The 12,720-nt window shown below is 30.5% G+C and overlaps 1 protein-coding gene across 1 annotated transcript; it reads right to left on the bottom strand.

Moving 5' to 3' along the window:
* Positions 1–1,011: 1,011 nt before the first annotated feature.
* LOC115712508 (uncharacterized) lies at positions 1,012–1,821 on the bottom strand. The gene has a single exon (XM_061118722.1). The coding sequence runs from the start codon at positions 1,819–1,821 to the stop codon at positions 1,012–1,014; it is 810 nt and encodes a 269-aa protein (XP_060974705.1).
* Between the last annotated feature and the right edge of the window lie 10,899 nt (positions 1,822–12,720).

The following is a 12,720-nucleotide window of genomic DNA, read 5'->3' on the forward strand; positions in this document are numbered from 1 at the left end:
CTCCCCTAATTTTTCGGCCTACGTGGAAGAAAATCTATGCTGCCGACATAGTACGACCCTAATTTTTATTTTTAAATTTTTAATTGTTTTACGGAATAAATAATGAAATGACAAAGTAGGACCTTTTTGAATTTTGACTTGCCGAGACAGTAGAAGAACGAAAAAAAGGAGAATAGAATAGAATAGAAATTGTACACGTGGCACCCAATGAGGGAAGGGGTGGGACCCCCGTTTTATCTGTTATTGACACGTGTGTTCTGTCACGTAGAACCCGTCACGAAGCCTACCTTGTCGGCACGTCAAAAGGACGAGTCATTAATAAGGGACCCTGTAATGTATTAATTAAAGTTTAAACAAGTTAATTATTATTACAAAATCCAATTATATGGTTTTCTTTAAGAAAAAATAATATCATCAAATTAAATAAAATTTCGAATGAATTCATTCGTTGACTCAAATATTGACCACAAAAATGTTTCACAATTCTTCGTTGCTAGGGTTATAATAATTATGGAGTGTTATTATATATTGATTAATTTTTTTTATAGATGACGGAGTGTTTTTTTTTCATTTTTTTTTTTTTAAAAAAAAAAAGAATGAGGAAGTGTTATTAATCAATTTTCTTAACTCTATCTTAACGATGCAGATTTGTACGTAATAAGTAAGACTTATCTCTTATATTATTTTGTATTTTTTTTCTATATTTTTATGATGTGAATTACTTTAATAATGGCTGTGGGACTTGTTATATGAATTTATATTACAACTAAGAAATAAACTGCACTTTAAATTTTTTACTCACAATATTAATAAAAATTAAATAAAAAATAATAAGTAAAAAACATTGTCAATATATCAATAATCTATTAATTTATATTATGTTATTAATAATATATAAGCCTTATTTAACTTATATAAGACTTAGGGTTTAATATTATGTTATTATTAATGTAGAAGCCTTATTTAACTTATATACTTATTTTTTTTTTTTTTTGAGAAATAGAACTGTTATTATAAAATAAGAGAGTCTTTTACAATAACAGAGAGAATAGCTGAGGGAAAATCCTCAAGCCATGTACAAACATTATCCAACACTAGAGCATGTTTAGCCAAGCCGTGAGCAGCTTGGTTACCATCACGATAAACATGATGAACACAAACAGTAGGGAGATAGGATAATTGAGTTTGAACATCAAAAATTAAATCTTGAAAAGAAGAATTTTTTGATGTTGATTTGCGAAGAGCATTAACAAGAATCAAGGAGTCCGTTTCCACCAAATCGACCTTGAAATTGAGTTGTCTAGCCCATTTGAGGCTGTAAAACAGTCCCTTGGCTTCCATGTCTTGAGGACGACAGCAACCATCAATAGGGTGAGACATAGCAGCCTTTACATTACCAGTAGAATCTCTTATAATAGCACCGAACCCAATCCGTTTTCTGGTATCATCAAAAGCTGCATCTACATTCAATTTTAGGAGATTAGGAGGAGGTGGAGTCCATGCTCTGTGTGCGGTTGGAGTGTCAGCTGGTGCCAAACCAGCATGAAGAGAAAGCTGCTGGGCCGATTGAAAACTGCTAAGGAAAGAGGCAGCTTTAGCAGAAATAACCGAAGGTTGTTGGGTAATTTTACCATGAAGAACATTGTTTCGATCAGACCAAATTGACCACATAGTGCAAAAAATCATTTCCAACTCAGATTTGGTGTAGCATTCTGATATCTGAAACAAAAAATCTTCAATTTTCATTGAAACAGCAGCTTTATTGTTAAAGGAAAAACCAGCAATTTTCCACACATGTCGAGCATGTTTACAAGCAAACATTGCATGCCCCACAGATTCCCAAGCATTGAGGCACAAACTACATGAGGCAGAAGTGAGCGATTTCCTCTTATAAAGCTCTGAAGCAACCGGCAAAGCATTATGGATAGCTTTCCAAGCAAAAAGCTTCACTTTAGGAGGAAGTTTGAGCTGCCAAAAGGACTTCCACCATGAAACATGTGGGCTGGATACAGAAACAGGATTCTCATCTGCTAACATACAAGCAACATGATAACCCGACTTTACCTCATACTGCCCACCAGTAGCATGCCAAACCCAGTAATCAGAGGGAGCATGATGAGACAAAGGTAAGGAAAGAATCCGCTCGACATCAGCTGATGAAAAATCAGCATTCAATTTGCTAACATTCCATTCTTTTTCTGGTGTAATATAGTCCGCCACAGTATTTGTTGGAGCACCCGTAAAATATATAGGAGTGAAAATGGAGTTACCAGGGATCCAAGGGTCAGTAGCACAGGCTATATCAAAACCATTCCCCACTTGCAAACGCAAACCTTTCTTCAGCAACTCTCGGCCCCAGCAAATTCCTTGCCAAGTGAGAGATGAAACACCACAAGTAGCAGCAGAAAGGAAATCAGATCTTGAGAAATATCTACCTTTGAGAACACGAAATAGAAGAGACTCTGGATTTTGAAACAACCTCCAAGCTTGTTTAGCCAAAAGTGCTTGATTGAAGTGGATACTTATATACTTATTTTTGAATCTTTATAAAAAATACACTGTATATTATTTTATTTCCAATAATATATACTTTTAGAAGTTATAAAAAATAAAATATTAAAAAATTGATAAATCTATAGAGAACACTAAAGAAATCTAAAAAAAATCTAACATAATTGATAAGCACTCGCTTATAAAATTAAATTATTATTATCACCATATCTCACTTATAGTCGTTACTATATTTAAAACTTATTTCATTACCGTATCTCATTCATAAAATTAAACATGATTGATAAGAAATAAAAAAAATCTAAAAAAATCTAAGAAATTAAACGTATATATTTTTAGAAGTTATAAGAAATAAAATATTAAACAATTGATAATTCTATAGAGAACACTAAAGAAATCTAAAAAAAATCAAACATGATTGATAAGCACTCGCTTATAAAATTAAATTATTATTATCACCATATCTCACTTATAGTCGTCACTATATTTAAAACTTATGTCATTACCGTATTTCATTCATAGTTTTTTTTATATATATTATTATATGTGTAGTAATTTTTTTAACAATAATTTTGTTATAGTATAAATATATATTTTTATACTTTTAATTTTTGTAGTCACTAATTAATAAATTATAGTTTAAATAATTAATTAACAAATTATAAATTTAAATGTATGGTATGGTATCGTCAACTAACATTTTTTAGTTGATGATATTATTAATATTTTTTATTTGCTACAAAATAATATAATAACATACTTATTTTTGTCTCTCCTTTTACTCTTATTCATCAACTTTTTTTTTAAAAAAAAAAAGAAAAAATTAAATTAATAATACTTTAAAATTAACCATAAATTTAATTAATAACAATAAATTAGAAAAGTAAAATAAAAAATGAAAAAATATCTAATCTGATGGGAATTCAAATTTAACATAAAAATTATAAAAGAAATGTTAAATTTAGTTAATGATAATAAATGAGAAAAAAATAAAATAATAATAAGAAAATATAAATTGAAAACTAAAAAATTATAGTAAAATTTTTAAATATAATCACCTATCACGTTTTTTTTTAAAAAAAAAAAATTAACAAAGCACTAATATAAGTAATACCTCTAGAAACCTAATAGAAGTCTAAAATATTAAAATTTTTATTTTTTATAAAGAATAACTCTAAATCTATCACATATCACCTAACTATCACGTTTTTTTTTATTTAAAAAAAAAAAATTAACAAAGCACTAATATAAGAAAGATCTCTAAATAAAAACCTAAGAATAAACTCAATAGCTTCTTAAACTTAGAAACTAAATTTTTTCTTATTGTTGCATGCATTAGATTTTCTTATAGGATAAATGGTAAACACATTGATTATTTAATAATGGGTAAATACTATTTTGGACCCTGTATTTTGCAAAAATTACAGATTGGACCCTGTGTTTTGTTAAATGACAAAATGGACCCTGTATTTTCTAAAATAGTAAAAATAGGACCCTGAGCTTAATTTTTGACAACTTTTTTTTTAGTACAGCCAACTTGAAGACAATGCTTAATACGAACAGATACAAAAAATGTAAACAGTTTTTTCATATCACTTTTAGATCGGATTATAATTAAACTTTATTTTGACAAAAAATCAATTTAGGGTCCTATTTGTACTATTTTGGAAAATACAGGGTCCATTTTGTCATTTAACAAAACACAGGGTCTAATTGGTAACTTTTGTAAAACAGAAGGTCCAAAATAGTATTTACCCTTTAATAATTGATAAATGATAAAAAAAAAACCAATAGAGGGAAAATATGAATAAATAATAATCACCTTAGTATTAAAAGACTCCCACATTCTACAAACTCTAATCTTTATGCTCTATCATGAGAGAAGGGGAGAGAAAATAAGTAGTAAACTGAATTATGAATTTAAGAGAAATAGTTTAGGATATATATATAAAATCAAGTGATAGAAAAAAAAATCATAAAATATATCATTTTAAAAATTTAATTTTTCTTTTAAAAAAAAAATAAGCAAAACATGAGATTTTTAAAGAAAATATCAAAAAAAAAAAAGATAAAAAAGGTGGAATGATGATGTTTTTTAATTAGTTGTTTTTTTTTGAATTTTTTTTATTAATTATTGAATTAATGAATATTTAATGTGATTAAAAAATATGAAAAAAGGAGAAAAAATTTAGAGTAGAATAAAACTATTTTAGAGTGCCACATCAACGTCTCATATTTCTCCTTTATATAGATATATAGATTTAAATTGTTTGTGTATTTTTATATGAATAAAAAAAAGTATTTTAAAATATAAAAATAAAAATAATCTCTAAGTGTTATTAAGTTTTTCTTCAACACATCCTAAAAAAAAACTTTTTCTTTTGTACGTCAAATTATTAAATTATATAACATAATTTGTTATAGTAACATTTAGTAATATTTTTTCAATTAATTTTCTGTTTTTAAAATTAAAAAAGTAAAAATATTTATTAAAAATATGTTTTATAAAATTATTTTCAATTTTCAATTTTTTAATTAAGAATTAAAAATTTGAAAAAAAAAATCACTTTCAATATTTTTTTAAACAGTTTTTTTTTTCTTAATCAATATTTTAGACTCTGACCAGACCCAGACCAAAATCCCCCCACGGCCTTGGCGCTGAACCCGGTCTCTGACCCGAATGTGAATCTAACTCCAGACCTAGACTAGACTTAAATAAAAATGAAAATAAATTTTACAGAACACACTTTTGTTTTCTGTTGTTAAAATTGAAAAACTAAAGTGGTTACATAATACAATTTTATTTTTTAAAAACAAAAATTTTACTCTCATTTTGTGATTAAAATTTTAGAAAATAATAGACCAAACGATATCTAAGTTTATGATAATTTTTTCTTTTTCCTTTTTTATACCAAGTATACATTTTTTTTCAGTGGTTATTATTGGAAAATTGTGTAGTGTAAACTCTCAAAGAACATTGTTGGTTCTTTATTCTATTTTTAAAAATATACTACCAAAGTTCTACTTTCTTTAAAAATATACACATTAACTTCTTTATAATACATCACTAAAATTCTACTTTTTTTAAATTTTATTGTATTTTATTCATTTTAAATATATAATATTAATATATACACATATCCCCATACAAAAATAATTATTTAAATCTAGAACAATTAATAAAATATGTTTAGAGCAATAAATATTATTCTATAAATATAGAGCATGAATAGTGTATTTTAAAAAAAACTTGAAAATGAAGAATGAGTTTTTTTTTTTTTTTTTTTTTTTTTTTTTTAAACTAAAATGAAGAATGAGTTTAAAGCATCTGTTGTAGCGTGTTTTTAGTATGGTTCTTTGATATTTTTTTTAAAGATTCTCTATTTTAAAGAAGTTGTTGTGAGTGCTCTAAGAATGTTACGGTATACCTATTATTTGATTTCGTATTCTGAAGGAAATTTAATTTATTTTTATTTCATGATTGTTTAACAAGATTTTTAAAACCTGATAAAATATGACCAAAATTTTTACGTGGTTCAAGAATTAATGATCTTTAGTCCACAAGTCAATATTATTACGTTAAGACTAAAAAAGCTTATGACTTATACACAAGTGTTTGAATCCTGAAATTTACCTGAGCACTCAAGGAATGAGATTCTAACCCTTTGCATGAATGAGTTTTCTTATATTTATAGTGCTAGGGTTCTTATATGTACACCTTATCTCGATAGAGTAAATACAGATAATATAATGACATTTGAGTTGATTTGATGAGGCCCAAGTGAGACTTTGATCTTCTTTTAAGGTGGAGGCCACATCACGTTGATAGTTGTTAAACTGTGTCTTACTTTTGTAGATAATAAAGACACGTAAATGTTTGATTGTCAATTACTTTATTTTCTTATTTTGAAGATACAAATTCTAGACATGATTCTAAAAATAAATTCCTAATATTGTGAGATTTGTCAATTAATGAATGCAATACGGAATTAGATATTTGGATGTTTATTAATCACTCATCCAGAAAATATGTTCGATGCCATCCGAAGATACGTTGTGTCAGAGGTGTATCTTATTTGAACAAGTCATCTGTTCAGTATTCATAATGCTTGAATATGTTAATGGATCTAATCTATTATCTTGGTTGGGCCTGCGATTGGGCTTTGAGCAACTGAGCTGAATTACACATGACATTCATCTAGAAACACGAATAACAATGATTATGTGCAGAGTAATTATTTGTAAATTTTTAAAATATTTCAAATAATTTATTGTACAGAAATAAGATTCTAATAATTATTTATCATAAGTATAAAAAAAATCAGTAAAATATATAAATTTTATTTTTTTAATACTATAAATTATTTAAAATTATCTAAATATTTATGTATGATGTTAAATTTTAAAATTGAGAATAAACTAAAAAAATGGATAACATCCCTTTCGGAATTGAGACTATTTTATTATTAATTTGATCCTCGTTTGCCAAAGGTAAGCTTAACCTGAAAGAGATTTAGTAATTAAGAATTTTGCTTTCAGTCTTTGTCATCAGAAAACTGTTGTGTCAGCATCTTTAGACGAATAGGATTTCTCCACGTGTCAATGTTAAGTTATAACTGGATAGACCTGTGGGACCCTATGTACTTTCATTATCTTTTCTCATCATTCGTAGCAGTGGATTGCCACTATTTTGATTTGATTTTTGAGGAAACAATTTCAAAGCTATTTAAAGAATACACCAAAAAGGAGTGTAAAACTTTACCACTATGAAAGGGAAGAAAAATAACACCTCTTTCAAAATATCTATATATAAATCATTCATATAATTCATTCTAAATTAGACCATCGGGCCCTATATCGGGCCAGTCATTTGACCATCGGGCCCTACATCGGGCCCTACATCGGGTCCATCGGGCCAGTCCTATAAAATGAAAAAAATTAAAAAAAATAAAGTGGGCATCTGACCATCGGGCCCTACATCGGGTCCATCGGGCCAGTCCTATAAAATGAAAAAAAATTAAAAAAAAAAATAAAGTGGGCATCTGACCATCGGGCCCATCGGGCCAGTCCTATAAATAGAAATTTTTTAAAAAAAATGCAAAATGGGCATCAGACCATCGGGCCCTACATCGGGCCCTACATTGGGCCATGCATCAGGCCATGCATCGGACCATCGGGCCATGCATCGGGCCTTCATCTTCAAGCTCATATCAAACCAGAAAATCGGATTTTCTTGCCCAGAAAGATCACAGACCCTAGATCTACTCCATCTAACCCTAGATCTAATCAAGAATGCACATATCCAACCTAAATCTATCAACTAACAACATTTTCACCATAATCAATAAGAAAAAAAAATTAAAAAACCGAAAGGGGACAGGCTCGTCGCGTGCTCTGTGGATGGGTTCCCTCCGTGGGGTGGTGGGTTCTTCATTCGAGTGGGGAATCGTGGATGGTGCGATTTCAAACGCGAGAGAGAGAGAGAGAGAGAGAGAGAGAGAGAGAGAGAGAGAGAGAGAGAGAGAGAGAGAGAGAGAGAGAGAGAGAGAGAGAGAGAGAGAGAGAGAGAGAGAGAGTTTAGAAATGAGGGGGGTAAAATTGGGTTTAAGTAAAAGTTATCCCATTTTACAAATTATGTATAGTTTTAGATTAGGATACCAATTTTAGTCTTTAATATGCATATAATTTCAAATTTCCCATTAGATTTCACCTTCATTACAAAATATATTTTTAGGAATAAACAAAATAGACAAATGATCAAATCACTTGTGGGTAAAGGCCCACTTTATCACATTATAGACCATAATTTTTGACTTATAGTATGGCTTATAATTTTAAAGATTTGTAATTTTATGGTCCATGATGTAGTAAGGTAGGCCTTTACCTACAACCAATTTAGTCATTTATTTAGGAAGAAATTACATTGTATATCTAATTTACTTTATTTATTTTAATTTTTACCTTTATTTCCATATTCTTTAAGATATACCCACTTTTATAAATATTTTTCTTATTATACTCCTTAGGTTAATGTAAATGATGTGTTATACTTAAATGAAGGACAAGAGTATATTAGGGAACTCAATCATAAAAGTTGATAGATTTTAATAAGATATAATATAAATATATTTTTGATTAATAGATAAAAAAAAAAAGTATTCATCAATTTATCCCTTTATTTATTTTGTCCATTCCTAAAAATATGAATGCTTTATTAAAAAAAAAGGAACACTTCAAATGACTTTATTGACACTAGAACTTAAGTCCTGCCTTTTTTTACAGGGAAGAGATGGACAATGTGGTTTGGTTAGTTGGAAATTATGAAAATGAGAAAGAAATATGACCAAAATTAAAGTCATATCATATCAGCATTACTATTACAAAGTATTATTGCTCTTTAGTTGAAATGCTGGAATTAATTTTATATGTAATTTGTGGTGTGAGCTTTCCAAAACCACATCTATGAGTTTTTTTTTTAATATCAACATGATGTCAAAATAAAGTCACAATATTTGCCATGTAATTAAATGATTATATATATTATATAAAGTTGAGTAAATGTATATATATTAATAAACAAATATACTGGTTTCAAGAAAAAAAAAAAACAAATATATAAATTAAAGTGTAGAACACACCAAAATGTAGATATAATAGGAAGAGATTTTAATATAAATAGTTAGATACAAGCATATAAAGAGTAATATATACTGTTAGACTATATATATAGTGTATGTAATATAGCATATAGAAATGATATGAAATGCGGAAAATAAACTGTAATCATATCAATAATATATGCAATGAAAGGATCGATGTACTTCCAGCCATTGATCTTTGAGCTTCAATCCCTGCGATAGCTTCGGTATTGGAGTTCGGGCTTCCTCGCTCTCTCAACTCTCTTTAGATGGAATTTGCTGAATGGATTCAGAATCAGTGAGGAGCTCGGGGACCGAGACCCTATATTTATAGGTGAGATACTCCATCAGTATCTGTGCCACATTAATTGTCAGAATATTTTGACAATTAATTCAGGAAATCAAATCAGGTAATGAATATAGAAATCTGACCATATATAGAATATTACATAATTGATTTTGTCCAGATTTAATGAATATAAAATATTCATTTATCAGAAAATCAATTATTTATTTATTTCCTTAAATAGAAAATCATTTCCTTAATTAGAAAATAACTTCCATATATAAAATATTCTAATATTCTCCCACTTGGTCAGCATTTAAACTAAAATATTCAAACCCAACGTTCCTCATTATATAATAAACATACGAATCATAGCGACATGTCCTCATTATGAATCGAGTATTATCTTCCATGTATTACAATACATTTATTATATAACAATGTACTTTATGTGGCAATGTACTTAAGTGAATAAACCCTAAACCTTATGTTTATTCAGGTCCTCTGAAATTTTTCTCAAATGTAAAATTAAGATGCGCATAAATATGAGAAAAATCAAAATAAGAGTTTCATTAATAATAACTTTATTTGTACAAATTACATAAGGGAACCAAGTCCCATGTTCTCTACATGATCCTTGAATTTATGAGGTGGCAAGCCTTTTGTCATAGGATCGGCAATCATCAATTCAGTGCTAATGTGTTGAATGACCACTTTATTTTCCTTAACACGTTCTCTAATAGCTAAGTACTTAATGTCGATGTGCTTGCTTCGACTTCCACTTTTGTTGTTCTTAGCCATGAAAACAGCAGCTGAATTGTCACAGAACATCTTTAGCGGCCTTGCAATGGAATCAACCACTCTAAGGCACCGAAATGAAACTCTTTAGCCATACACCATGTGATGTAGCCTCAAAGCAAGAAACGAACTCGGCCTCCATAGTAGAAGTAGCGATCAAGGTTTGTTTGTTACTCCTCCAGGGACACGGCTCCACAAGAAACATAAACACGTAACCAGATGTAGATTTACGTGAATCGGTGCAACCAAATAAATGCGAGTACGAGTAGCCAACTACTTCTAGATTGTCGGTTCGTTTGAACATCGGTTTGTAATCCTTAGTACCACGAAGATACCTCATTACTTTCTTTGCAGCTTTCCAGTGGTCTATCCCCGGGTTACTCTGAAATCTTCCTAACATTCCGACAGAATAAGCAATGTCGGGTCTTGTGCACACCTGAGCATACATTAGGCTTCCGACAGTAGAAGCATAAGGAATGTTCTTCATTTGTTCTCTTTCAAAATCATTCTTTGGGCACTGGCTCAAATTTAATTTATCACCCTTCATAATTGGAGCAACGCTCGGTGAACAATCTTTCATATGAAATCTTTCTAAAACTCTGTTGATGTAGGCTTCTTGAGATAAACCTAAGATACCTCGGTATCTATCTCTATGAATCTTAATGCCTATGACATAGGATGCTTCACCCATGTCTTTCATCTCAAAGTTCTTTGAAAGAAATTGTTTCACTTCACGTAGCAACCCTTTATCATTGGATGCAAGAAGAATATCGTCCACATATAAAACAAGAAAACAAATTTTACTCCCACTTTCCTTCAGGTATATGCATTGGTCCATGACATTCTCTTCAAATCCAAAGGAAGAGATGACATCATGAAATTTTAAATACCATTGGCGGGATGCTTGTTTTAATCCATAGATGGACTTCTTGAGCTTGCATACCAAATCCTGACCTTCACTAGAGGAGAATCCTTCTGGTTGTTTCATGTATACCTCCTCCTCTAGATCACCATTCAGAAAAGCAGTTTTTACATCCATCCGCTCCGGCTCTAAATCAAAATGAGCAACTAATGCCAAGATGACTCTCGGGGAATCTTTCTTTGATACGGAGAAAAAGTCTACGTATAGTCAATTCCTTCCTCTTGAGTGAATCCTTTAGCAACAAGTCTCGCTTTGTACCTCTCAGTGTTGCCTAATGAGTCTTTCTTAGTTTTATAGACCCATTTACAGCCAATGGCTCTCGCCCCATTAGGCAACTTTACAAGTTCCCAGACTCTATTGCACCTCATAGAATTCATTTCATCATCCATAGCATTGTACCACAATTTTGATTCTCTACTGTTCATAGCTTGTAAAAACGTTTCTGGATCATTTCCAATTCCAATATCAGATTCTAATAAATACACAACATAGTCTTTATAAATCCTTGGTTTGATAGGTCTAGTAGATCTTCTTAAGACTTCACCAACGAGGCTCTTGGGGAGCGACGGCGGAGTTCGGCGGGTTGTTCAACAGTTGCAGGCAACTCTTGAACATTTTGATCTACTGAATTATCATTACCAACTTGTGGATCTTCAGTGATTGGTAATGGTTGTTCAACATTCGTTTGAACGACAGGAGTGTTAACCATTATCAATCTTGCTTTTGAAGTGGAAGGTTCTGAAGGATCTTTCTCAGGACCTAAGTCCTTTGATTGATCACTCCCACTGATCAAGGCATTCTCAAGAAATTTTGCATTCCTTGATTCCACAATTCTTGTGCTATGAGATGGACAATAAAACTTGTAACCTTTAGACTTTTCAGCGTACCCTATAAAGAATCCGCTTATGGTCCTTGGGTCCAATTTCTTCTCTTGTGGATTATATATTCTGACTTCAGATGGACATCCCCAAATGCGTACATGATTCAAACTTGGTTTCCAACCTTTCCATAATTCAAAAGGAGTTTTTGAGACTGCCTTTGTTGGAACTCGGTTTAATATGTACACGGATGTCTTTAATGCTTCAGTCCACAAGGATTTAGGAAGATTAGATTTGCTACTAAGCATACTCCGCACCATGTCCATTAATGTTCGGTTTCTTCTTTCTGCAACACCATTTTGCTCGGGTGTACCGGGCAAGGTGTAATGGGCAACAATCCCATTTTCTTCAAGAAACTTCGCAAATGCACCAGGTGCTTGTCCATCTTCTGTGTATCTACCATAATACTCACCTCCTCTATCTGATCTCACTATCTTAATTTGCTTGTTGCATTGTTTCTCTACTTGACTTTAAATATCTTAAAGACATCTAATGCTTCACTTTTATTATGAAGTAAGTAGATATACATGTAGCGTGAGTAATCATCTATGAATGAGATGAAGTATTTCGACCATGTGACTCCATATCCGGACTACATATATCGGTATGTATGATTTCTAATATTTCGTAACTCCTATGGACACCGGTTTGTGAGACTTGGAGGTTTGCTTTCCCTTAATGCAATCC

This window comes from Cannabis sativa, chromosome 7, assembly GCF_029168945.1.
Source record: "Cannabis sativa cultivar Pink pepper isolate KNU-18-1 chromosome 7, ASM2916894v1, whole genome shotgun sequence".
Lineage (NCBI taxonomy): Eukaryota > Viridiplantae > Streptophyta > Magnoliopsida > Rosales > Cannabaceae > Cannabis > Cannabis sativa.

Coding starts and splice junctions, on each gene's coding strand:
- LOC115712508 (XM_061118722.1), bottom strand. CDS start 1,821: ATGTTTGCTTGTAAACATGCTCGACATGTGTGGAAAATTGCTGGTTTT.